Raw genomic sequence first — 27,826 nt, forward strand, 5'->3', positions numbered from 1 at the left:
GAGGCATCGGGTTAGAAATCAGTAGTCTATGAGTTCTAATTCTGCTTTAAGCACGAAAGCCCTTTTTCTCAGCCCTAGGAAGAAGGCATTGGCAAACCTCTTTCAAAATCCTGCCAAGAAAATTGCAAGGATTTATCCAGGCAGTTGCCAAGGGTCAACATTGATTCAGAAGAACGATAATGTGTATATAAAAGAGCCTAGGCCAGGGGTGTTCAAACTTGGCAACTTTAAGACTTGTGGACTTCAACTCCCAGAATTCCCCAGCCAGCTCTGCTTAACTGCTTATTCCAGTCTTCCTTCTTCCTTCCTCCCTCCCTCCTAATTCAAAACAGTGAACATATCAAATATACTGTCTCCCTTCTATTTCTCCACAATGAAGACCCTGTGAGGTCGGTTGGGCTGAGAAAGAATGACTGGCCCAAGGTCACCTAGCTGGCTTTTGTAGCTAAGGCAAAACTTTAACTCACGAGCTTCCACTTTCTAGCCTGGTGCCTTAATCACTAGACCAAACCTACTGATCCTTTCAGTCAGTAGTATCCTTTTGGGTTTGTAATATCAGAAGTGAGTAGGCTGAGGACTGCTTTTTTCACCCTCTGTCTAAGTGAGACTATTTTGGTGTAAGAAGAAAAAAGAGAAATAAGAGTCTAGTGGTTTTACAATGGCCACAGTCTTAAAGATAATTCATGTCTGTGACTTAGGGTTCAGTTACATATATGTCCCAGTGAACTCAGGGAGACTTACTTTTGAGTAGACGCATATAGTTGTGCTATTTATTTTGTAATACACCTTTTAGTTCTTCAGTTCTCAGAACAATTTTCCTCACAATAACAGGTTTTGGAAAGTAAATTATTTATTTATGGTTGATCGAATTTGCGGGATCGTATCCTGCCCCATACATCCCTTTGGCTGATTCGCTCACATAGAGAGGGACTCCTCCGGGTGCTGTCCACTAGGCTGTGCCAGTGGGCGACGCCCAGGGGAAGGGCCTTTTCTGTGATGGTCCCAACCCTCTGGAATGACCTTCCCCCTGACATTAGAACGACTACGGACCTCTGCTCCTTCCGCCGGAAACTTAAAACTCACCTGTTTCATCTAGCCGGCCTGGCCTAATTCCAGCTTTCCCACCTCAGTCTGTATTTTTAAATTTTATGGTTTGGTTTTAAGGTTTAAGTTTTTAATTCTTATAAATTTGTACAGGGGATATTTAATTCAATTTTAGTTATGTATATTATCGAGTGTATGGTTTTTTAAATTTGGACCTGTACACCGCCCCGAGTCCCTTCGGGGAGAGGGGGCGGTCTAGAAGTTTAATAAATTATTATTATTATTATTATTATTATTATTATTATTATTATTATTATTATTATTATTATTATTATTATTATTATTATTATTATTATCAGCTCACATTCTACTTTTTCACAATTTCAGAATGACTAAGTTTGTCAGAAACCACTGTTGCCTTTGTGTAAAATGTGTTGACGAACTTGAATTCTTGTTTTGGCCCTCAGCAAGTAGGTGACCTTTTCAGTTGTATCTTCTCTGCTTCTCCTCCTTTCCTTTCTCTGCTTTTTGCTTCCTATCTTGCCGCCAGAGAAGAAGTTAAACCGAGGTTTGACAGGTAGAGTTTTTTATTTCCCCTGACAGTCCACCTCTTGACCTCTATCTTCTTGCCAATGATTTTTTTAAATCCTAAATGATTTGGGAATAATTGCTCCTCCTTTAGTGATTATTGCCCTTCACCGATAGTAAATCTGTGAAATCCCAGGAGGCTGGAGGACATGTTTGTATGCGTCTACCACAAGCTGGCTTGGATAGGCTCTACTGCTCAAGTGCAGCTGCACTTTCAGTGTGGATGGCCTTCTTACACGAAAACTTCTCTATAAACAAAACGAAACATTTTACTCTTATACCAGCACCTTCTTAATTGCAGCGTGAAAGACTTGATTCCCCTGGAAGCCTCCTTATCTGCTTCCCTGTCTCGTATTAATCTTCCACAGGGGTTTTATAAATTAGGAGAAAACTATCTCTATAAACCCTTAATAGAAAAGCCATAAAGGAATATTAGCAGATCCTGCTAAGCCAATTCAGCAGACCACACAAATCTAACTTGGCTTCCAGAATTAATTGAATTTGAAATGTCTGTACTGCAGCTTCAACAGATTTATATACTTAGAAGTTGGTTTGCTTAAGAGGCAGCACAATGCACAATGAATAAAAGGGAATTTGCTGAAGCTCTTCATTTATTGTTTTGGAGATCTGTTATTTTTCAAGTCACTTTAAAATCTACTCAAAGAAATCAAGTTAATACAGGCAGTCCTTGACTTACAACTAATCATTTAAAGTTACAACCTCTCTAGAAAAAGGGACTTATGATATAACTGGTTCTTGTACTTACAATGGTTGCAGCATCCCACAGTTATGTGGTCAAAAATCTGGATGCTTTAAAATTGGTTGTATTGTCCCAGAGTCAGATGATAGCTATTTGCAACCTTCCCAGCCAGTTTCCAAGAAGCAAAGTCAATGGAGGAAGCCAGCTTTGCTTAACAATGGCACGATTCACTTAACTGCAGTGATTTGCTTAACAAATGTGGCGAAAAAGATCTCAAAATCACTTAACAATTATCTTAGCAGTGGAAATTCTGGTCCCAATTGTCATAAGTTGAGGATTACATGTAGGTGGCTTAAATATCAGTTGATTTAGGCTGGATATCTACATGAAAGTCCTTTAGCTACCTCCCACACTCAGTTTTTGTAAATATGATGGTAATATGAGTAATGGGAAACATGATAGGGTGGACTAATCTTCATTTAGTTGCCAGGCTGATGTCCTTGCTTTCCCATACTTGGTTCATGCGCATCTTTTCTAGGTAATCCAGTGCGATTCGACATTTTGGGCTGTATTCATTGTTTTGGTCAGTCTGCAAGTGAATTGCAGAACTAGGAAAATGACTTGATTTCTTCACCGTCAATTGTTAATCTGATATTTCCATTCCTTGCAGTGGTCATAAGTTTGGTCTTTTTGTTCTTTAAGAAGAGGCCGAATTTCTCACTAACTTCTTTAATTCTTTTGATGAGATGTTTCAGGCTTTCTTTGGTTTCTGAAAATTATGTCATCAGCATATCAAAAATTGTTGACATTCCTGCCTCCAATCTCTACTCCTGTTTTGATTCTTCAAGTTCTTTGCGATCACTCCAGCATATAGGTTGAATAAGAATGATGACAAAATGTAACCTTGACACACTCCTTTCTGTATCTTGAACCAATCAGTGTCTCCATATGATGCTCACACGGTGTCTTTCTTATTTGTGTACAGCAACTACACCAACTTGATTAGATGTGTTGGTATCTAGAGTTCTACATAGCTTTTCATGATTGATAGAATCAAATGTTTTCTTGTAATCAATAAAGCAGATTTACAGTATGGTCATGAGTGGCGTGTCCCTTTCTGAAGCTAGTTTGAACATCTGTTAAATCCTTTATGTTAGTTGTACAGGCCTTAACGATTCTGCAGCAACAGTGTTAACACCTGGGGCCTTGTTTGATAGTTGGCTTATTGTGCACATAACTTCTTCCTGAAGGATGGCTGGTTCTATTTTGGCTCTTTTTCTTCATCATCCTGAGGAGCATCGCTATACATCAAAGGCACATGGAACACTATTAAACTTCCCACCAAAGTGGTACCTATTAATCTCACATTTGCATGCTTTCGAACTGCTAGATGGGCAGGAGTTGGGGCAGGAATCGGAGCTCATCCCATTGTGTGACACTTGGGTATAGAACCTGGACTGTCATCTTTCCAGCATCCTTAACCGCTGAGCCTCCCCCCTACAGAAACCTACATAGCGCATTCAGAAGCCTACAGGAATTTGTTGGTAGAGGAATAGAAATTAGAAGAGAATGTATTTATGTTTCAAGCTAACAGATAGGTAATGTTATTAGGACAGAGGTGCTTTCATAGGTTGTTAAGAAAGACATACTTAATAGTTAAATATCTACAGTATATTTAACTGTTGGATTTACAGATAGTATAGATCTTGTCTGTCTGCTTTAGAGGCAGACTATGTTTTTCTCTTTGTCTCATTTTTGTTTAGATAATATATGGACATAAATGTGAGGAGTATTTAATTGTGAAAATGTATGTGTTAAGTTGAGGCTTTTATATTTTTATTTTATTTTGTTTGTTTTTATTTTTTCATAGCAAAATGTCCTCATACTGTACTTTGCAGCTATTCCTGGAATGATTAGGTAATGTCATATGGCCCACCTAGAAAATGCTGTATAGGACAATAAGACTCTCAGAAATAATTTTGAGTTGGGATTTTTTTGCTATAGAAAAGAAAATGAACAAGAAAACGCCAAGATCACCAAATACCTAGAACATTTAAAAAAAAGTGAGGAAAGAGAAGAAGCTGATCAGACTTTGTTTCTTCTATCATCTTTCTAGCCTAGGATTCTTCTGGGAGCTAAAACTTCACTATTAGGATCAATAATAATAAAAAAAATCCAGCCTGATTTGGGATTAAGTGATACATTCAGTTTTGATTTTAGCATACTGTAGTGTCAGTATGAAATCATGCTGAATTTGAATGCACTTAGCTTTAATGGCTTTGTAAGGTATAATTTCTTACTTAACTTTTGATTACATCTTAAATTTTAAAAAGGTAAGAAAAAAACTGTTGGAATCCCAATATATTTAATGCATGGCCAAGACAATATGTAATTAGTTGGTATTTGTTACAAGGTGAACAACATTAGATTCTAAGACAATGCATGTAGTATCTAAATCATATATCTAGGCTGACAACAAACAGAAGATTAAAGGAGAGTGTAGAGGAAGGGAAGAAATGCATTAGAGTAAGCTATGGAAATGGAGGAATTTTTTTGAAGTATTAACTTCCCCCTTGCAATATGTCAATATATACTGAGTTTTTTCTGATGGTTTTCAGACTGCTTGAAATATCAGTGCTCAACTCTATAGCCTTGTAGGTAGAGATTGAATTATAATCCAGATGGGTTAACTTTAAATCAGTACTTTGACAATACTAACTTGTTTAATTTGTATGATGGCTATATTAAATATCAAATCAAGCCGTTTATTATGTCAAGGAAGATGAAGTAGGGTGGGACTCAGATGCTTTTGACTTAATCTCTGTCTGTATTTCATTGCGGTGACAGGCCATCATGATTGGAGACGATATTGTAAATGATGTAGGAGGAGCCCAGCAATGTGGAATGAGAGCTGTACAAGTACGGACAGGAAAGTACAGGTCAGTGCATATTCAACAAGCCTTTTATCTCCCGTAGTTAGTCATTTGCTTCCCTTACTTTTTACTTTATGGCTCTTTGGTGTAACTATGATGCATTGATTTATAATGAAAAAAATACCTTTTATTTTTTTGTCTAACATAGTTGTGGGATACATGGTCTGGTAGCCTGAATTTTGTCCTAGGACTCAGCTTTACATGGCCCATGTGTCTAAATCATACCATCAAGCCCATTTTTAATAATGATGCGTTATTTTATTAATCCTGGTAATTTGGCAGAGCATACATGTATTCATTTATAAAGAAAATGCATCAAAACCCAATTTCTTTCTCTAAGTAGTTTGTGCTTAAAATAAAAAGGAACCTTAATACAGCGTGAAAAATATGAAGCGCCGTGCATAATTTGCAGTATTTGAAATCCAAGCTGGTCTCTGTGTTTTAGTGAATGACTGCTTGCAGAAAATACTGCCTTTGAATCAAGAGGTGTGTATTACATTCTAGTTCCCTTAGATGGTGCCATTTGTACAATTACTGCAGCTCTGACTGATCTGATCTCTCCTGGCTGTTCCAGCAGATTTGCCAATCACTGTTACCTCTGAAGAAAATTGCCAGCATAATTAATCTTTTTCAGATTCTTTATTGATTAGAGGTTTCAAAGTTTCTGAACTTATTTCAGATCAAATAAGCTTTTGGCACCTTTCATTGGTCTTTTGAATGCTTTCTAACGCTGTAGAACTCTTTTCCAGCTAGGCACGTAAAATGGTTTGTAATGCATATGGGTCACAATACCTAAAGTGTTGAAAGAATTGAGGCATGAAACAATTATTTAGTACAAACCTCGAAATGAAGTGATGAAGAAAAAGAAGTGTATATACAGTATCAAGGAGCGGGAACCTAGATTACCCTTTTGGATTAACACACTTAAAAAATGGCCAGATTGGCTGGGGCCAATAGGATTTGGAATTCAACATTTGAAGGATCAGGAAATTGCCACTGTGATTCATAGAGAAAAACAAAGTGGATATAACTGCATAGGAGCCGTACATTCAGGAACAACATGCAGGAGCCTAGAAGGTTGGATGAAATAAATCTATAGGAGCCAGGCAAGCATTCCCAATGTGACAAGATGTATTTAAAAAAAAAATAATAATAACAGGGGGTTAGAAATTGTACAACAGACCTGCCATCAGATATATTTCTTAACAGAATAATTTCCCTGGTGGGCTAAAGCTTTCTGGAGCACAATCTCCACCTGCCTGTCCATCAATAGCTGAGAGTCCAGGAGAACCTCCAAGTCACCTATCTGCTCTTTCAAGGACAGTGACACTCCAACAAGGGACATAGTTACAAATGTCAGGGACCTGCAATGAATGAACATAATTTCGGTCTTGTTTTAGGTTCAGGCTTTTCTATCCCATCCAGAGCTGCATAGTCTCCAGTCAAGATGTGGAGAACATCACCTATGTGGCTTAAGGTAGCAGTGTACAGTTCGGCAACACCAGCATATGGTTGATACTGAACTTCAGACTACCTGATTATCCTATTGAGCAACTTCATGTGGATGTTAAAAAATGGAAGGGAAGCCTGGGTCTTGCAGCACCTCACAAACAAGGGACTGTCTGGCTGACCTCCCATACCCATTTACACAGATTGCCCAGAAAGATCTCCCAGTTTGGGAGATTGTATTTATTTATGGATAGTTTATTTATGGACAGTTTATTTGTATTTCCCATGGATACTTTGTGTTTTGTGATAATATTTTGTTAACTTGTTGCCTTAGTAAATTGCAGCAGGTTACAAATCAAATATGTATGTATGTATGTATGTATGTATGTAAATAAAGGGAGACTAGTATAGATCTATTTCGAGCTAATTAGCTCTCATCAGCTAGCCATACCCTTACTGGGATTTGAACCTGGGCTGTATTATATCTTAGAAATAGATCTATACTAGTCTCCCTTTATTTATTTATCAATACAAATACAACACAAATATAAAAAGGCAACATTAAAAATAAAAATATGGTTTTCTGCCTGCATGGTCTTCTGTGATGAGCCGAAGGACAGAAGGAGGGAGTAGTGACCTTCCTCCCATATTTAGGCATACCAGGGGTTGTAACACAAATACATACCTATTTCCCTGGCTCAACTGATAAGGAGGAGAGCCTGTGGCATAGTGGCTAAGACTCCTGCCTAAGATATAATACAGCCCAGGTTCAAATCCCAGTAAGGATATGGCTAGCTGATGAGAGCTAATTAGCTCGAAATAGATCTATACTAGTCTCCCTTTATTTATTTATCAGTACAAATACAACACACACACACACACACACACATATATAATTTTTTTTTAATTAAACAAAAAACACACACAAAAACATTCTTCATTACATCTTCCAGAAAGCATGTCGATTGGTTACAAATAAATTTCGTGCGTTACTACAATCATTCTTTATACTTCATTCATATTGAATTGTACATTTTAAATCAAAAATCTTTATACCATCAATATACCATCATTCTCATTTAACTATATTTGTTTAAACGTGTGACAATAAATATTAACTGTCCAATGAGAACCTTCTCTTCTGTTTCTTGAATGACATTTATGTATTATGAATTCCATATTTTAAATAAAACTATCTTGAAGGGAGGGCCTGTTGGTGAGTGGTTAAAGATACCAAGCTAGAAACTGGGAGACCGTAAATTCTACTACTGGATGACTTTGGGCCAGTCAAGTTTTCTTAGCTGAAAGAAGTCAGAGGCAAATTACTTGCCTGCCCAAAAATATTGTCAAGATTTGTGCAAGGTAGTTATCAGGAATGAAGACTGATTTGAAGACTTAATAACTTATTACTTTGTTTAGAATTTGAACTAAAGGTTTGATCATACTGCATTTTTTTTAACTAAATTTGACACTGGTCACTGAGTTTATTTGACGGAATAAATGGAATACTGTTTTCTGGAATGTATATTGATTACTCTTGGCTTTATTACTGTTTCCTACTTGTGTCATATAGCATTTTCTGCTGTGAATTATTATGTGATATGAATATTAATACGAATATGTTTGTATAAATGGAATCTCCATTCGGATGTGCAGAAAGCCAACTGAAAAAACTCTTCCTTTGGATATGGAATATTTCCTCCTTTGATAGTTTTCAGTAGTCCTTAATATTTAGTCGTGCTCCGCAGTGAAGAGGTGGGATGTTCTTGGATGGATATTATCATTGTGAACCAGAGGCTATATTCAACCTCTGCCAGTTTGTTCTTACTGCCTTCCTGGAGACTGATATGTATTACAATTAATGTAGTTTATTCCCACTACTGAAAACTGTTGGTCAATATTGTTTCTGTGGCGTAAATGTTTGTTGAGGCTTACTTTATTGCCTGTTCCTTTAATTCAGTTCAAATGGCAGATAAATTTTAATGTAAATGTTATTCTTGTTGAATCTTACAAACTTTTTTTTTAATTTGTAAGTGAGAAAAATGACATTCAGCTATACAGAGAATTTATAATCCACATTTCACTTTTATTTCTTGATGTACTGTATGCCTTCTTCTTTAAGGAAGACTTTCCCAATTTGAGGTGATGCCTTCGTCATAAACTCTGAGACAGCATTGGAAATGGTCAGCTATTACCATTTGTAATAGCTGGGTTTGTAGTTCAAACCATTGGGGTTTTAGGTTGGGAAATGCAATTTTAAATATTTAGGCTGCTATAGACAAACTCCACAATTACTCCTGGAAGAACCATCATTTTTATGATACTCTGTTGACTTCTACAATTTATTGAATACTCCATATATTCCATTATTTTCTCCCTCTTCCCCTCCCTTCCTTGCTCCCCCTCTTTCTCTGTATTTATTTCTTGTCCACAGTGAAACAGTTTCTTTATATCATATTAAGACTGAAATTTTTGCTTTAGTTAGTCACCCAAGGTGACTTCAGTTCCTGGGGAGCTTACATTTATTACCGTGTCTGATAGCAAGTCTGAAAATGGTGGAGCACAGGTTACAGCACTCACATGGTGAAGTCTGTGATGGTGGATTTTTATTTCATTTCTTATTTCATATTTTATATAGGAAATCTGAACTGAAGAAAGTTTGGGATGGCCAGGAATGAATCTTTATGGGAAAAGATGGTCAGTTGAATACCTATTATTGGGCTCAGAATGTAGACAACCATCCTTTTTAAATTCTGGGCTTCCTCCACACACATACACAAAAATGACAGTCAAAATGATTAAAAATACTCTAACCCTTTGCTGTCATATGGTGGTTGTCTAGATTTTTTTTCAGCCCAGATCAGGTTGTCCTAGTTTATTTTCTAATAGTAATAACAACCATAATAGCAAAATCCTCTTTATTTTTAGCAGCTTTAGTTTTCTGGCAAGCTCATTCTGGCAAACCTCTCATTGAGGTTTTGTTTTGTTTGTTGGCTAGATTGGCTAAACACAAATTACTACATTCTTCTCTTTAACCTTGTCTTTTTCTATGACCCTGCAGAATGGCAGCTGAACATAATGCTTCCATTTAAAAATGTGTGCATGATATTTTAAATGCAAGTCCTTGTTTATCCGGAAAATGCAGTTTATAGACAGTGGGGTCTTACCACGAAACTAAGTGAGGCAGCTGCTTTGAGTGCTGTAACCTGTTATAAAGCGAATCTTTGTTCACAACTGTGAAAGACATTTTGTAGTTGAATAACATTAACTTCTGCTAAACCATAGGCCAGTGTTTTTCAGCCTTGGCAACTTTAAGATGTGTTGGACTTCAACTCCCAGAATTCCCCAGCCAGCTCAGCCAAGTCTATACATCTTAAAGTTGATAAAGTTGAAAAACACTACCATAGGCTGCAGAGACTAGGATTAAAATCTAAAAATAGGAATATGTTTAAAAAGTCTGTCCAGCTCTGACACTAAAAAAAATTGTAGATGTAACCAATCTTAACATTTTACTGCAGATTACATCATCTGCAGTGGAATTTGGAAAAAGCTTCTACAATGATGCTTTTCTTAAAAAGTGCTTAATCAGTTAGGTCAGCTAATAAATGTCTAATGTTCCTGTGGTTAGCAGTATTTTTAAGCATAAAAATGCAAGAGAAAACTGCTAGGGAATAAGGAACTTTTTTTTTAAAGAAACTGCTTGCATGGATATATTTAGATTTGGACCTAATGATCAGCTAAAATATTCCACAGAGTATACATTTCTAGGAAATGAAATGAAAATAACTTAATAGGCTTTCCTATTATGGTCCCTGATATAGGGAAAAGGAATCGGTTTGAGCTAGAATAACTTCAGACGCTTCATTAGAATACACTTCTTATTCCATTACTTAAGATTTTGAAAGGATCCAGAAAGAAAGGAACCAATTTCTCCTAATCTTTTGGGGTTCTCAAAAGTTCTTCAGTTACATTCCTTCACTTATTTATCTGACCATCAATCTCATAAAAGTGACTCCAGGCTGCAAATAAAGATTTAAAACAATTGCTAATATACAAATCTCACCATGTAAGTCCCTTCCTTCCCCCAATTATTAAAGGTGGATGTAGCAGACCACTGTTTTGCACACAGAAGATGCATAATTTAGAAAGATTTTATTTATTTTCAAGATCTATAGAATGGATCATAGGGTTACCAAATAGTCTAGAGTAGAACTTTCCATTTTAAAAGACTTGAATCATTGCTAAACAATATGTTAAGGCATCTAGAAATACTAAACCTACCTGTTTCAATGCTTGTACAAACGCATACATGCAACTAGTAAACTCAAATTGTTCAACTAAGAATAGATAATTTGCTATGAAATATCAGTGATGCAATTTTACAGAGTTTCCAGGAACAGAAACAATAGATCTGAGGATTGTACACCTCTTTGTTAAAGGTGAGGTCCTGATTGAGTTATTTTTGTATGTTGTTATTTTATTTCAACCTAATCTGAATGAGTGATCTTGTCACGAGACAAGTCAACAGAGCCTTCCATTTTTATCAGAACTATATTTCAGCTTGTTGGCTTCTATTTCCCTATAATTATTCACATGTTTTACTATGCTACAGTAGCTGCTTGCAGTGACATAAATATAGAGTTTTATGTCAAATAATAACATTGATCTCTATAGTACAGCATTGTCTTTACTGAGTGGCTATAATCCTCTAGGGCCTCAGAGAGGTCATTTTCTGCTTGACCAGAAATTGATTGCTTATAATTTGCATAGGTTTGTCACCTAAATATTAAACATTGAATGGAGAAATGAGAATTGAATTTTGGAGGTCCGGCATAAAGACCATGAGCTTTATCATCAAGCAATGTCTCTTCTGATTTTATATAAAATTGGTACACTTTTGTCGGCTTCTCTTATCTGCCAAATTTTAGGATTACGCTGCACATAATATGCACGGTATACTTAATAAGCACTGCTTTGTGAAACCAGGAAACATTACAGAAAAGGAAACTTAATTCCAAAGAAAAGCAGTGATAAACAGTAATCTGTACAGTATATAACATGTCTCTTATTCCTCTTATTCCAGGAATACTTAAAAGAACTGCTCTTGTGAAATGGTGAAGGTAAAATTACTATGTAAAATCTGATTTAAACCAAGCCAGCATACATGACTTCTGATCTTCAAAACAAATCCTACCTTAGAAAAATGCAATTAGCATAAAGTAGTGTACAATTAATTCCATTCCAATATTATAGAACATGATAAAACACGTTCGCTTTGCCATGAAATTCACTAATGGACTTGGATAAAATTGTCATATTTCTAACTGTAGCCTTATGTATTTTAAAAGCTAGCAATTACAATCCTGTAATTATTACTATAATCAATCCACTATTCCTTTTATTCTTAACAGATAGGTAAGATCTATAGATAGTCCAACTCATTTGAAAGATTAGAAGTTGGTATCTCATACAGTAATAATTTTCTGAGGTTTACCCTGATATTATACTTGGCTAGAACATAATCTTGTGAACTTTTTCCCAGGCAGTCCTTTTCGTACTCTGTTCCCAATTATCATGATAGGATTGGCTTTGATTTCTTTGAAATGGCAGATGTTAGGCAAGGAGCACTGCTAAATTAGGAGCCGTGGTGGCGCAGTGGTTAGAATGTGGTACCACAGGCTACTTCTGCTGACTGACAGCTGCCTGCAATTTGGCAATTCAAATCTCACCAGGCTGACTCAGCCTTCCATCCTTCCGAGGTCGATAAAATGAGGGCCCAGATTGTTGGGGGCAATAGGCTGACTCTGTAAACCGATTAAAAGGGGCTGTAAAGCACTGTGAAGCAGTATATAAGTTTAAGTGCTATTGCTAAATTAAGACTATATGCTCCTTTGTCAGTAAAAGAAATAACAAACCCTATTCTCTTCCTTGAACAAATGTAAATTTGATGTTTCCATTTAAAATATGTTCGATTAATTATGAACATATTTTCTTTTTCCCAATATAACTTAATATGTAAGTGTTTGCTGCTAATGCCCACACATGTTTTGGAGATGGTAGGTAGACAGGATTCAAGAAGTGAATCTGCATAAACAGAGGGATAGAATCAAGATCACGTGAAGTGTTAATACTTTATAATGCCTTGATAAGGCCACACTTGGAATACTGCATTTAGTTTTGGTCGCCACAATGTAGAAAAGATGTGGAGACCCTAGAAACAGTGCAGAGAAGAGCAACAAAGATGATTAGGGGACTGGAGACTAAAACATATGAAGAACGGTTGCAGTAACTGGGTATGTCTAGTTTAATAGAAAGAAGGACTAGAGGAGACATGATAGCAATGTTCCAATATCTCAGGGGTTGCCACAAAGAAGAGGGAGTCAAACTATTTTCCAAGGCACCTGAGGGTAGAACAAGAAGCAATGGGTGGAAACTAATCAAGAAGAGAAGCAACTTAAAACTGAGGAGAAATTTCCTGACAGTTAGAACAATTAATCAGTGGAACAGCTTGCCTCCAGAAGTTGTGAATGCCCCAACACTGGAAGTCTTTAAGAAGATGTTGGATAGCCATTTGTCTGGAACGGTATAGGGTTTCCTGCCTAGGCAGGGGGTTGGACTAGAAGACCTCCAAGGTCCCTTCCAACTCTGCTAATATATTGTATATTCCTTGGAGTCATCACATAAATCTCCAAGTAGCCTCAGAAAGAGTGCTAACGACCAGATTGACTGCAAGGAATATAAATCCTTCCATCCTCCAAATCAAGGGAAAACAATATCCTGTTGCCTTTTGTAAAATCACCTTTGAGATTCTCTATACAAAGTGTCCACCCTAAATGAACTTGTACAACATTAACCTGCTTATTGTGGGGCAAGCAGATAACAGTAAGCAAACTGTTTTGGGGGGAAACTTTACTTTTGAATCTCCTCTGGATGAAATACAGTGGTGAAATTCAATTTCTTTTTTACTACCAGTTCGGTGGGCATGGCTTGGTGGGCGTGGCAGGGAAATAATACTGCAAAATCTCTATCCCCTCCCCACTCCTGGGGAAAGGATATTGCAAAATCTCCATCCCCTCCCCACTCCTGGGGGAAGGATATTGCAAAATCTACTTTCCCACCCCACTCTGGGGCCAGCCAGAGATAGTATTTGCTGGTTTTCCTAACCGCTACCGGTTCTCCAGAACTGGTCAGAACCTGCTGAATTTCACCCCTGATGGAATATAAAGTTGGGAGAAAGCTGAGATTGCTGGTTTAAGGCTAGAAACCAGGAGACTGTGGGTTCTAGTCCTGCCTTAGGCATGAAAGCTGGCTGGGTATATTTGGGCCAGTCACACTCTCTCTCTCAGCCCACCTCACCTCACAGGATTGTTGTGGGAAAAATAGGAGGAAGGAGTATTAGGTGTGTCCGTTGTCTTGAGTTATTTATAAAAACAATAATAAAGGCAGGATACATAATAAAAATGTTAGAAATGGGTTGATGTGGAGATGGGCAATTTATGCCGGTTTAAAGCACAGCACTGACCATCACCAAGAGTGGTGAACCTATTCCCAGACCCGGCAGAGGAAAGCGCAGAGCCAAGTGTTGGTCAGGATCAGGGCTCAGAGAGTACTAGCCTGACAGAGCAGCCTCAGCTCTGTCAATTGGACGAGTGACAGGTTGAGCAAGGAGAGCCATAGCTGCAGCATGTTGGCCACTCATTAGCAACGAGGAAGAGGTGGATCCATTGGATCCTCCTGATCCAATGACGCAGAGAGCTGACAGGCACAATACCAGTCAGCTAGAATACTCGCAAGGAGGAAACCTTGCCTCTCATGAAGGACTGCATGATGTCACCTACTTAATCCCACCCTGAGGACTTGAGCATTGCTGGAGCAATGTGCCCAGTTCTGTGCCTTGTGTGCTCATGCCATGTATCCTAATCCATTTGACTCACAGTGACTCATGCTTTTCCCACATAACCAATACGCCCAGCAGTGTATTTTCCTGGTGTATGCAAAGTAATTTTTACTTTAGAAAAACAATTGGACACCAAGATGAAGCAGATAAAGGCTATTGTTATATAGTGCATGCTTTAAACTTCATGCATATTTGGCACTAATTTAATATTTATTGATGAACTTTGGATAAGCCTCACAATATCAAATATTCCTTCAGAATAGGTTTAAAACTGCTGCTGTGAAAGAGCAGGTTCGATTATTCCTGCTACATAGGTAGGAGGTTGAATATTCTAAAATATTTTAAAACAGTCTGAAGTCAACCTTCAGAGCTAAATACTGAAGCTTAGTGAATTACTATTATTTCAGTTGTGGGAGGTGGTGAGTTTTCCTAGTACTGCAGATGCCACATGAATCTTGCTTTTGCAACAGAAGGAAAAGGGGGTTTAGGCATTATTTCACCTTTTATTGCTCACTAACTTTTGTTAGGGTACCATTTCATGAGTAATTGTGTGAACAGTGTGGATGCAAACCTTTGTGGATGAAATAAATCTTCTTTTTAATACCAGCAGCACAAAGCAGCTCAGCCGTAGGTCAACTGTGCTGTTGTAAGTTCACCATTTCCCAGAGCATTTACATTTACAGAACTGACAGAAATAATAAACTTTCCACCATTACAGATATAGCAGGCCGTTGTGAATATAGTTTGATACTTTTCCAAGTCATCATCCCCTGCTCCTCCGGCTCCCTTTCTGAACTATTCAATCCAACTGTTAGAATTTTTGACAGCATTCGATAGACTTCTATCAAGTCTCACAGGCTTCTATTTTGTCATGGTATTATTTTCAAAAGAAATACTTTTTTAAATGGTGTGTTTTTATTTCCCATTTTTACTTTCTTAGTATGCATTCTCTTTCTCTTGTACGACCATTTCAGATATATGAGTATCTCTTCGTAAGCACTTCTTTCTGTTTGTCTTTGCTTTATTTTCTTTTTCTGGTTAATGGCACTAGATCACAGTAATAGTGAATTTGCTGTTTTACACATTAGCAAAGGATTTACAGATGGTCCTCATCTTACAATTGGTCATTTGGGTGCCTTTTGGCCTATAAAGCATTCCAGCTCTTGTAAAATGTCACACACACACACACACACACACACACACACACACACACCTATTTTGGACACTTGATACCTGACTCACATTTACAACTGGTTGCAGCATCCCACATGTCATCACAATTTGTGATGGTTTTTTTCCAGCATAAAAACAGGCATTGAGGAGAACGGATTCAGACTTTCAACCAGATGATTTGCTTAATGACCAAGTGATTCAAACTTACAACTATATGATTCAGGTAACAACAACTTTAAAAATTGATGTAGAATTGGGTCTAATCATAAGAATGCCTCTGCTTGTGACCTAAATTCCAGTTCCAGTTGCAGATGAGGAATATCTGTATGCTATACAGGTAGTCCCCGACATACGGCATTAATGGAGTCTGCCCATTCATGTTGGAAGTCAGGGACTATGTTAAATGAAGCACCTAATTAACAACCTCCCTGTCCTGCTTTCCCCAATGCATTCATTAAACAAATGTACAGGTCGTACATAAGTAGAACAAGGGGTAACTCTGGGGTGGGAGAAACCGAGAAAGGCCTAGTGTAGAAAAAAAAACACCACCGTGATATAATGTTTACTTAAAGTTAAGTAATTAAAGTTTTTCTAAGTTAAAAAAAATAGATGGTAGTATATTTTTAGAAATCAAGTGCAAATGAGCATTAAACCACTAGCAGCAGATTGAATGTTCTCCAGAAAATGTCCCTATGGAAAATCCTGCCTAGCAACAATTTGCAGCTGTGTATAAATTATGTCCAGAGTCCAGTACTTTAAAATGTATTTCTATACTTGACATTTCTGCTAAACGTATAACGCAAACCTTTTTGTCTAAAAAAAAACCCCTGATAAACAATCCAGTTGGATATGGGATTATGGCATTACAATTTTTCAGTGCAGAACAAAAACAACAACAACACCCTCTCTTTTTACACACACACACCCCAGATCCACTGGTGGGATCCTCCCAGTTTAACAACCGTGTGCGCAGTTTGAAGAAATACTCACTTCTGGGTTTCTTCGGAGGAGTAACACAGCTGATTCGCACAGCAATCTACTCTTCGTGCGAATCAACTGAGAAGATATAGGTAGGAAAATAATGCAGGCGGGTGGATGGGCCCATTTGATCGTCAGGACAAATCAGTTCGCTCCCATCTGCTTGTTGGAGCTACCAGTTTGCCCAAACCGGTAGTATCCCACCACTGCTCCAGATCATTCTAAATAGTACTCCCAAGTCTCACTTCCAGTATTAACAGTGTTGATCAGAATTGAATGATGAGGTTTTAAAGGTCTGTTTATAAGTAAGGAGAGATTTCTTTGATTCTTTCTCTCCTAGAGAAAATGATAAATTGGATTATAACACAGATTTGTTTAATTAAGGTTAAATATATATGTTACTATCTTTGCTAGCTCTTAATAGACTTTTGCTAATTAATGCTAAATGATAGTTTACTGCAATTTGATGATTGATAAGAGTTGAGATATGGGAAGTGATTTTATAAAAGTGTTACGTTACTGAAGCTTATACTTGCCTGGTGATGGGGAAGTAATCTTTTTAATATCTTTTTTCTTAATTGTTAATTTTCTTTTTTCTATTTCTTTGCTCTTCTCTGTTTATTTTCTTATCAATATTTTCCTTAGTTTGTATTAGTCTTTTATCTTTATATTTGTAAACTTTAATAAAAATAATTATGCTCCCTGGGTTGAGAAACTAAGTAGGTTTTCAAAGAAAACCTGAATTGTAATCATCTAGGCCAGCAAACTACACTCCTTTCTATCAAAGCCCTGACACTTTTAATGGTAAAATGTTTGCAAGAAGACAAGCAAGCTCAGCAAACACCAAGGTCCCAATATTTCAACTCTGAGTCACACATATTTGCCACTAGTAGTAAAAAAAGAAAAAAAGAGTCCTGGCAATGAGAAATTACTAACATAGTACTGCCAAAGTAAACCGCATCACCATTCTGATTCTGAGATTCTAACATGTCCATATCCCCAACAGAATCTTTGTTTGAAAACCAACAGCATCCTTCATTGTAATTTGAGGTGACACAGGACATGTTTTACAGTAATTATCCTGTTGAATATTGTCCCTGAATGTTTTATAATTACTAAACAAGTTTTAACAGAGAAAATATCTTTATGCTGGAAAGTTTAATGGTTATACATCCATATGCCCATTAGGTGGCATTGTATACAAAGTGAGATTTATCAAGAATCAGGGACTTTCCGGTGAAGTAGACAGCATAGCAGCTCATGAATTTGCTTTTCATAGTAGCATTATTGAGAATACCAAGAAATAAGAGACACACACTTTTGTGCTGCTGCAAAAGCTGTTTAAGCTTATAACAGGGTGACAGAATAAACCTGTTGGTATTTTTTTCCTGCCTAGAATAATGTAACCCTAGTCTCTTCACTACAGTTTTGTTAGCATAATTTCTCATGAGTAGATAAAAGAGCAGTTTCCACGATCCCCAGAGTACCTCTCAGAGGTTCTCCATTTTATTTGTGGATTTGTTAAATGAAAGCTTTCTTCCAGTGCAAGAATAAAGAATGGGCTGTGCTCATTTAAAGAAGGTTGGTTCTGACTTAGAAATTTAAGGCCCTAGAAAAATTGGAGGGTAGAAGGGATAGCAGAAAGGATTTCTGCAACTTTCAGATTATTATATTATAGTATGTATGTATGTATGTATGTATCTATCTATCTATCTATCTATCTATCTATCTATCTATCTATCTATCTATCTATCTATCTATCTATCTATCTATCTATCTATCTATCTATGTACACACACACACATATACATACACATACATATAGAAGTGGTTCCTACTGGTTTGGACCGGTTCGACCGAACCGATAATAACTTGGCCTGGGTCACTGGAACCGCAGTGACCCAGGCATGCCATGTCCCTGAACCGGTTTTCCCAGCAGCGCTGTAAGTGCCACCATCTTGTTTTTTGCTTCTGCGCATGCGCAGAGCAATTTTAGTGGTACTGCGCCTGCTTGTGTGGCGCACCCCTGAGCGAACCGGAACCCACCCCTGCATATATACATACATATACATACATACATACATACAATATATAATTTTTTGACCTACTGTACTTTGCCACAAGCAATGACATTAAAACAGAAGGATAGAATTCTTAGAAGGCAATAACCTTTGTAAAAAATAGGGTGAACTAGAACAATTTTCTCTAATTTCACTTCCAAATGAGTTGAGCTGTGAGCACATTTACTTGTAGTGTTTGCACTTTCTTATCAGCTTCACACTTACATGATTCTCCATCTCCCCTCAAGATAAAAAAGAGTCCAGTTTTAACTTTATAAGTGCAGGAATTCTGAAGCTTGGGGACAAATGGTTGATTTGCCTCTTCCTTTCTGGACTCTTCCTCCTGCACAGCGAGATTAGGTTACTTTATGCCATCATTTTATATTGTTTTAATAAATTGAATAGATGACCTCGGTATCTGAGTGTTGACAGCAATGAGGGTAACCATAGATTAGCCTAAAATAGTTTGGAAGTTTAAGAAGTGAGAATGGTGCCATTATAGGACTTATGATTTTTATAATACTTCTCTAGGATGCCTGGGATTTTGTCAATTGGAGGGAATGGATTCTTAGCTCAATTTCTAGCTAGTGCCATGATATAGAAAGGATGCATTATAAGATGTTACCATTCAAGGAACTTCTCAGAATTTAGCTTCATTATCATTACTGACTATCCCATGTACGTAACAACTGGTACAGAACACTGCAGTACTCAAAAGCTCCAGAGAAGCTCATCATAACAATACACATCTCTTAGAGCACCCCTTTCTAATTTGTTTGAAGCCCAAGTACATCTGAAGAAAGAAATAATATGAAATCAATTACTGAAATAAAGAGAAAAGTATAATGGACTTAAGGTATCTTCCTTAATGTTCAGGTCTAAATGGTTTGGTGCTCCCTGGATCCCTGCTGCACAGAATGCTTGGAAACCAGTTCATGGTTCACGCTGTATGTGATGACCCTGAGGTCAAGGGTTAAACTAGATATTTTGGTAATCACAACAAATTTAACTGCGCAAGCTGACTGAAAACAGTATTCCTCCTGGGACAAGCTTTTCTGAAATGGCATCCTTTCCCTTTCCTTTCAAGGAGATGTTTTTCTTCACAGCTGGATGCAGTGGATTTTAGCCTTAAAGCAACAGGTCTCCATCCTGCTTCCATAACCCTGAATGGGCAGAAGCCTGAACAAACCTAACATGTTTAAAAAAAGAAATAAATCTAGTCTGTACAGCCATGGTTTTTGAGGGAGAAGTAGCTGTTTGCAACAGTGTGTAGATCTTTCAGTGGCTTGTTCATGGTTAGGCTGACATAATGGAAAATAGGAGATAGGTAATAATATCATCTTTCCAGGGTGTAATAAGGCAAAAGCAAAGCATGAAAAGGAATTGGGAGACAGTAGCCCAAGTCCACTACAGGTTGTCCTGGCCTTACAACCACAATTGAACCTAAAATTTATGTTGATAAAGTGAGACATTTGTTAAATGAGTTTCCAACCTTTCTTGTCATAGTTGTTAAGAGAATCATTGTGGTTGTTATTAACATGGTTTGTTAAGTGAAGCTGACTTCCCCATTGACTTTGCTTGTCGGAAGGTTGCAAAAGCTGATCACATGACCCAAAGACACTGCAACTGTCATAAATATGGACCAATTGCCAAGCATCTGAATTTTGATCATGTGACCGTGGGTATGCGGCAGTGGTTGTAAGTGTGGAAAATGGTCATAAGTCACTTTTTTTCAGAGCTGTTGTAACTTTGAATGGTCACTAAATGAACTGTTGTAAGTCGAGGACTGCCTATGTTCATTTCTGTTGGGGTTGTTAGTGGTAAGATCCCACCACTAAGAAGTCAGCTGGCAGACGGTTGGTTCTAGGCTACAAGCATGGAACAGAAGGGAAAGAACTAGAGGTGACAAGTTAGCAGTTTTCCAATACTTGAGAGGCTGTCCCAGAGAACAGGAAGTTGACCTATTATTCAGAACACCCAAGGGCAGGACAAGAAATAACAGATGGAAGCTTATCAAAGAGAGATCCAACCTAGAATTAAAGAGAAATTTCCTGTCAGGGAGAACAGTTAAATCCAGAAGTTATGGATGCTCCTATCATTAGAGGATTTTAAGAAAACATTGGAAACCCCTTTGTCCAGAATGGTAGTAGGGTCTCCTGCTTGAGCAAGGGGTTAGATTAGAAGACCTCCAAGGTATTTATCACTCTTATTCTGTATTCTATTCTGTATTATAATAGGAATTAACCAATTATTGTTGAGAATATGTAATCTGGCTTTACAGATTACCAAAGGGATTTGGTTTGAGCAATCCTTCATGGATCATTACCAGATTGGAGGTTCCTACAGAGCTGTGACAGAATACTTTGTTGTTTCTGTCCAAGGATTTGGGGAATTTATATTTGGCAACAAAATTACCAGCTATTTTCTGAAGAAATCCTATGAAAGAACATAGCAAGTATATTATTTGGCGGAGAATACTATAAAATCCCAAACAATGAAATGTGCGTATGAGATCAGATCCTTTAAAAATGTCTTTATATTACTGTTGCTGAGTGGATAATTTAAAATTATATTTTGCATTTTCAAATAACATGATATGTAAAACATTTATTATTACACTTATTCAAATTTCAGGCAGGGTTTTAGAAGTTTGTACATATTGTTAAGGTAACATATAATAGCTGTGGATAAGATAAATTCTAATAATAGTACAGTATTTTATGTGTTTATTCTGGGTTCTGTAGGAATATCTCCAAAATAGATTTGCATAGGATTGCAATTTAAAAGATACGAAACATATAATATATTATGTCACAAAAAAAGTACTTTATCTAGTGACAAAGGTGTATATTTTCAATAGACATAGTAGTTGTGATGGTGTGATTTGGCCTTGTGAAAAAAAGGCTTTCTGTTAAATAATTATGTATCTAATTTAAAAGATGAGAACAGAAAGCAGTGAAAAATGCCGTATTAAAGAGTCAGGTTTGGGAAGAGTGCATTAAAAAGTAACATGTGTAATGTGTTTGTTTAAAAGCATAGATTGGAAAACAGGATTAAGTAATAAGTATGTCAAGATGACAAAAGACAAACCCAGGGAATAGTCATATGGAACATTTTGCTTGTGTTTGTTCTTAGGGCCAAAAAAAAGGAGGTCAGGATCTTAGAATACCCTTGAGGTTCCTGAAACACATGGGAAATTTTCATCGCAATCTCTGTACAAGAAAGCATGGAAGCAATTCCAAAGTTTTTCGAACCTGTTTTTGTCAATCTGTTTCTTGCTGATGGGGGGTACAGGTTTGAAAATATTTAGAAACTGTGAAGTTCATATTGTTTGTCTTGAGAATTTCTTCACTGGGAGGCCTAAATGTATCTCTAAATTAAAGATATGGAAGAGACTAGACACAACAGGAAGCAATTGACTGACTTGCTGCTGCAATCCATAGCAACCTGGGGGACGGTATGTGTAAGAGAAAGATGGAATTATAGTTAAAAATGTGAGAGGCCTTTGGAATCAATTCTTTCTGTAAATACAATCTAGTAGGACTGTGTGGTGTTTCAAATATAATTTAGAAAAGATATTCCACAGCATGACTATAGTATCCATCTGCAGCTCTTTAAAGCAACTGCATCCTTTCCCAAGATTATATAGCTGTCCTCCAAAATGGCTATATGATTGCACAAAAACTGTGGCTGGTCTAAATTGCAGAGAGATGCTGCAAATTACTTATCCTAAATACAAAATATTGCACAGCCATGCAATCAATGTTTTTCATGGAAGTAAGCCCCGCTATATTTAAGGCAGTAATGGTTTCCTCTTCGCTACTGGTTTGGAACCGTGAGCGCTCGTGCACAGTGCTTCTGCGTATGTGCAGAGCATCCATGATGACGTCTGGGTGGGTGGGCGGAGCCTCCCACCGCTTCCGCTATCAGTTCGCCCAAACTGATACCACTTCCGATTTAAGGGCTTTCTTCTATTGAAAGAAGGTTTAGGACTTTAGACCACGTCCATATACTGTTGATCATTAAGACATCAAGTTCCTTAACATCTTTGATATAGACTAAAAAAATATTGCTAATACTATCAGGTAGAACAGAACATTGAGTTTGTTCTATCATAAAGAGGAAGTAAGAAAATAATCAAAATTAAGTTAGTAATTGTGAGTTTAGTCTTTGAAACATAACAGAATAAATTATTAGGAGAAAAAAGATTTATTTGTTCGTGATTTTAGAGATGTATGTCAGGTCCTTCACTGCAGCTCTTTATGTGATAAAGACTCCCTAGTGTACTATTACTTACATACACTTTCACATATAATGTTTATAGCTTTAGTTATCTATTTGGCTGTACTATTTGAATTATGTGTTTCCTGTTTTACTGTTATTGCTGTTTTTTGCTAATCTTAGATATTTTATGGTTTAGCACAGTGTTTTTCAACTTGGCCATTTTAAGACTGTGGATTTCAACTCACAGAATTCTATAGGCCAATATGCTGGCTGGGAAATTCTGGGAGTTCACACATCTTAAAATAGCCAAAATTGAAAAACGCTGTTTTAGATTTTTTCTGTATATTGGAATTAAGCTACAGTGCATGTTTAAAGCTGAGCGAGCTCTTGCAGTTTTACATTGAAACAGGCCTACCAATTTTTAAAATAAAAATAAAAAATAAAAATATAAAATAAAAATATAATTACAAAAGTTCAATTCCTATACATGCTTATTTGGGAATAAATCTTAATGAATTTGGTGGGACTTATCTCTGAATAAACAAGTAGAAAGAAGACTTCAGTACTCTTAAGAGCAAATTCCACTGAAGTAACTCAGATACTCAAATCAAGATGCATTATTCAACATTCCATGCAACGGTATTTGTTCAGGACTGAAACTAGGAAGATGTAAACTCAAAAGGCAGGCCTTTTTTTTTTCCTTAAAGGAACACTGTCAGTATTTTATAACATTACTTGCATAATGGGCTTTTGTCTATACCTGATTTTTCACCCATAGCTAATTGCTTCCTTTACCTACGTAGCCATCTACATACTCTTGTTATGTCTTTGACAATATAAAGATACTTTTGCGCATAAGGAATCCAATACTACCTGTTTTCACTCCAGTTCTCAACCTCATCAAAAAGTTCAATTTAAATAAATTGAAGTAAATAAATTGAACACGTAGAATGTGATTACTTAAAAAAAGAATTACTTAAAACAGAATTTCACTCTCCATAATATAATTGCTATATACTTAACTATCTGGAAGGTTTTAGAAATCTTTTAAATTGACTTGAAATTGTAAGCTTTGGCCAAGAGCACACTAGCTCTGTAGTTTATCTGAAGTTTTATGGACTTAACAAACTTCAGATTGCTATTGCATATGGTTATTATGCTGTATACAAAACAAAACTAACCTTAGCATGGTTAGATGCATTGGAAACATATGGGCAAGTACCTGAGTACCTTGGCTTTCTAGCTTCTCAAAACATGTGAACAATTTCAAGTCCACTCCAGTTCCTTTTCATGTTTTTATTTTCCATTACTTAACTGGATTGTACTTTTCATATATAAGATACAAACCATAGCTGCTGTAAAAAGGGATCAGTTTTCCCAGCCAGAAATAGACTTTAATTCCCAGTAGTTCCTTAATCAGCCTTTGCTAAAAATTCTAAAAACGGAACTTCACACATTTGAAGAATTCGGTAAGGAAGGCTGATTGTGGGCCTATAAAAAGAAAGGATGTGAGGAAAATCTATTATGCTTCCATGATTCTTTTTCAGATAGTTCATACATAAAACCATCCTTTGATAGAGTAAAATCTAACATATCAATCCAAAACAAATCTAAAATTTGTTTTAGGTTGATACAGTGATACGGTAACTGTTGATACATTGATATGTTATCTGTTTTATTATTGGTAAAATGGTTATGTTACTTTTTAGAGAAAACATCCAAGAAAATTTATTACTACGTTGCATATTTTCTTCTTTTAGGACAAAAACTTCTTGTCTCACAGTCACAAGGAGTACCACTATAATAAACGTTCTTGAGTAAGACAGGCTAAGTCTGGTACTTCATGGATTTAAGAATGAATGAATGAATAAATAAAAAAATAAACAATCTTTCTTGGTCTAAGCAATTCACCATTTATAGTAATGTAGCAGGCCCTTATAGTTCGATTTTCTTAGAGCAACTGCCATCTGGGAGATTTAAAAAATCTTTTAAATTGACTTGCAATTGTAAGCTTAGTCCCAGAGCAAAAGCAATTCATATGCTAAAAAGGACTCTATTCTTTTCCTGAAGCTTTATGGACTTACACACACTTTAAGTTGCCTTGTCGCATATTTCTATGTTAATTATCCTGCACATAAAACAGATTTGAACATATGCCTACAGGCTTCACCAGTGTAACTGGTATGAAAGTCATCTCGTCATATTGATTCTCATATGAGCATGTTGCCATCAGCCATACTCATTATGAAATGTTTGGGAATAAGTCTACCCAACATCATATTGAATATGGAAATCAAATACAGTAGATACACACTAACTACATTTGGTTAATATTTTTGTTTTCCTGTACAAAGAATTGGGGAACTAGCATTAGGGTTAGGTAACATGCAAATAGTTTATAGCAAAACTTATGTGTAGAACAGAAATCGTCAAAATGTTATAAATATTACATAGAGATACAAAGATTAATCTGCTCTGTTTCTTTGAGAAGACTCAATAGTGTAGAAAAATATTTTGGAGGATTATATTTTATCACCCTTTCATTATGTTTTTAGGGATAGAAAAAGTAGTTCTCATTTAGTTATCTGTAAAACGAAAATGTGAAAACTGAAGATGTAACAGCATGCATATTAACTAGGACAATAAAGTATGCATGTAGATTACTATCTTAAAGTAGTGTTTTTTTCAAGTTAATATTATAATTCAATTATTATTCATCAGGTTAATTTGTATGAAACATCCTAGCAAACATGTAAGTTTTAATGAAATATATAACTTGACATGACTTACCCATTAAAGCCCTTCTTTTATATTTTTGTGATTCATACTTTTGATATGCTATCAGGGGTATATAATCTTCCTGCGAGATGGTTTTCTGTTATATTTTCAGAACCTTATCAGATTGCATGCTGCAGAATAGAAATTAGATAATGTGGGTGATTGAAAATCTTCAGTGCCAGAAAGCAGACACGGGCTGCAACTTAATGAAAACCATGACGTTGCTGCACTAGAGCAAATCTATGTGTGAGAAGCTCATTAAAAATGTACGAGCTGTAAGAGGAATCTGCAATGAATGAAGTCATGGAATTTATTTGCCTTTGGCTATAGTTCTCCAAGACTAGATGTCGGCTTCACTTCTTCCAGGTAGGCAATTTTCTGGAGTAGAGCACAAGTTAATTAAGAACGGCAACTTCCTTCACTGAGAGAAACCTGTCCCAGTGCAAATATAAGAATTTAATGAGTGCCAGCCTATGTAGGAAGATTTATGAAAAATCTCTCTTAAACTTGCAGGTCTTTTTAGAATCCATCAAAACTCGGCTGGTCCGAATAACAATTTGCTAGTGCAAAATCCATAGCTGCATTTGTTTCTTCCTTAGTAGCTCCAGAAGTTATGGAGGTAAGTATTAAGTGCCTAACTCATTAGGAAAATAGTTTCAACAGTTTTCTGCTGAATAGAAGTTTCAGCAGATTAATTTAAAATTATTCAAATTTGTCAGTTTTCAGATTCTGGTAGATTACATTTCTAATGTTGAAGTGGAAAAGATCATGGGTCATACAGACCTTTTACCCATCAATATAATTAAAAATATTTTTTCTTTTTTTAAAAAAAAGATGTTTTTTCCTTTACTTTTTCATTGGATTTTCTTATTTTGGGGAAAATACGGTCACTCGACTTCAATTTGCAAATCACAATGTTTCTTTATTTTTATTTTACATTATTGTTATTATTATTTAAGGTGTAATCTTCAATTTGATTTTACCAGTCTGGGACTGGTAAAAACCTAACAGTTCAAGTCATAACCAAGAACCTAAGAGCGGTTAAGGTGACATCTGAGTGTAAAGGCAGTTCCAAGTAAGGTGGTTTTTTTTGGCAAAGTCAGAATATTCAGGTCTAATAAGTTCCAAAGTTCCATGTATCTAGGCAGCCCTTTGGGTATTGCTACAAAGGCTCCTATTAATATTGGTTTTGATTTTTTTTTCTTCCACAGTCCCTCAACTCCAATTTGCAGATCGCGATATTTTGTTATTTTTTCTAGTTGTTTCTCTTCAATTCGTGCATCACCCGCTATCGCATATCAATTATTAGTATTATTGTTATTCATATCAGTATTTACTCATAAATAGAGCAGCCTTTGGGAAAGGATACTGTATATGTGTGTGTGTGTCAATTGTATTTGTCTGATGAAAACAATGTTATGCCCCATCTCTTAACTATTTTTTTATTGCTATAAACCAGTGATGGCACTGTGTCCAAACAGGAACACACATGCGCGTGTGCTCTGGAGCAGTGGAAACCTGAAGACCAGCTGGCCAGTGCGCATACACCTGTCTTTGGGTTTCCAATGCGCACATGCACGTTGGTCAGTTGATCTTCGGGTTTCCGCGCTCTGGCGTGCGCAAAGACCAGCTGACCAGCGTGCATGCTGATATTTGGGTTTCCGGTGCTCTGGCGCGCAAGAAGACCGGTGCGCCGGAAACCAGAAGAACAGCTGGTGACGGCACGCATGCCCACAGAGAGCGCTCTGTGTGCCACCTCTGGCACATGTGCCATAGGTTCACCATCACTTATATAAACAATATACAGCTATACTTTCCATATATATCTAGGAACAAAAAGAAAAAGATCCTCAGAAGACTATCACTCTTTTAACCACTCCCATTTTCTTTTCTTCTGTACCTATGTGCAAATCCTAGCCTTATCCTCTGCTTATTAATCCTTCAAGTGACCTTTCATGCAAAGAGGCCTTTACAAACCAAAGGAGATGCAGCCTTTGACCTC

The 27,826-nt window shown here is 36.7% G+C and overlaps 1 protein-coding gene across 5 annotated transcripts in view; it reads left to right on the plus strand.

Annotated features, from left to right (window-relative positions):
- Positions 1-27,826, plus strand: part of LHPP (phospholysine phosphohistidine inorganic pyrophosphate phosphatase) — a 190,875-nt gene that overhangs the window by 49,147 nt on the left and 113,902 nt on the right. For 4 of the 5 annotated variants that reach the window (XM_081955457.1, XM_081955458.1, XM_081955459.1 and 1 more), the window contains exon 6: positions 5,180-5,271. In XM_081955457.1, the coding sequence (XP_081811583.1) occupies positions 5,180-5,271 (92 nt within the window). Of the gene's footprint in view, positions 1-5,179; positions 5,272-6,665; positions 6,953-27,826 lie in introns of those variants that run through there. The other variant, XM_081955460.1, reaches the window with a different exon arrangement.

The sequence above is a fragment of the Natrix helvetica genome (assembly GCF_964273705.1).
Source record: "Natrix helvetica genome assembly, chromosome: 5".
NCBI classification, from domain to species: Eukaryota; Metazoa; Chordata; class Lepidosauria; order Squamata; family Natricidae; genus Natrix; species Natrix helvetica.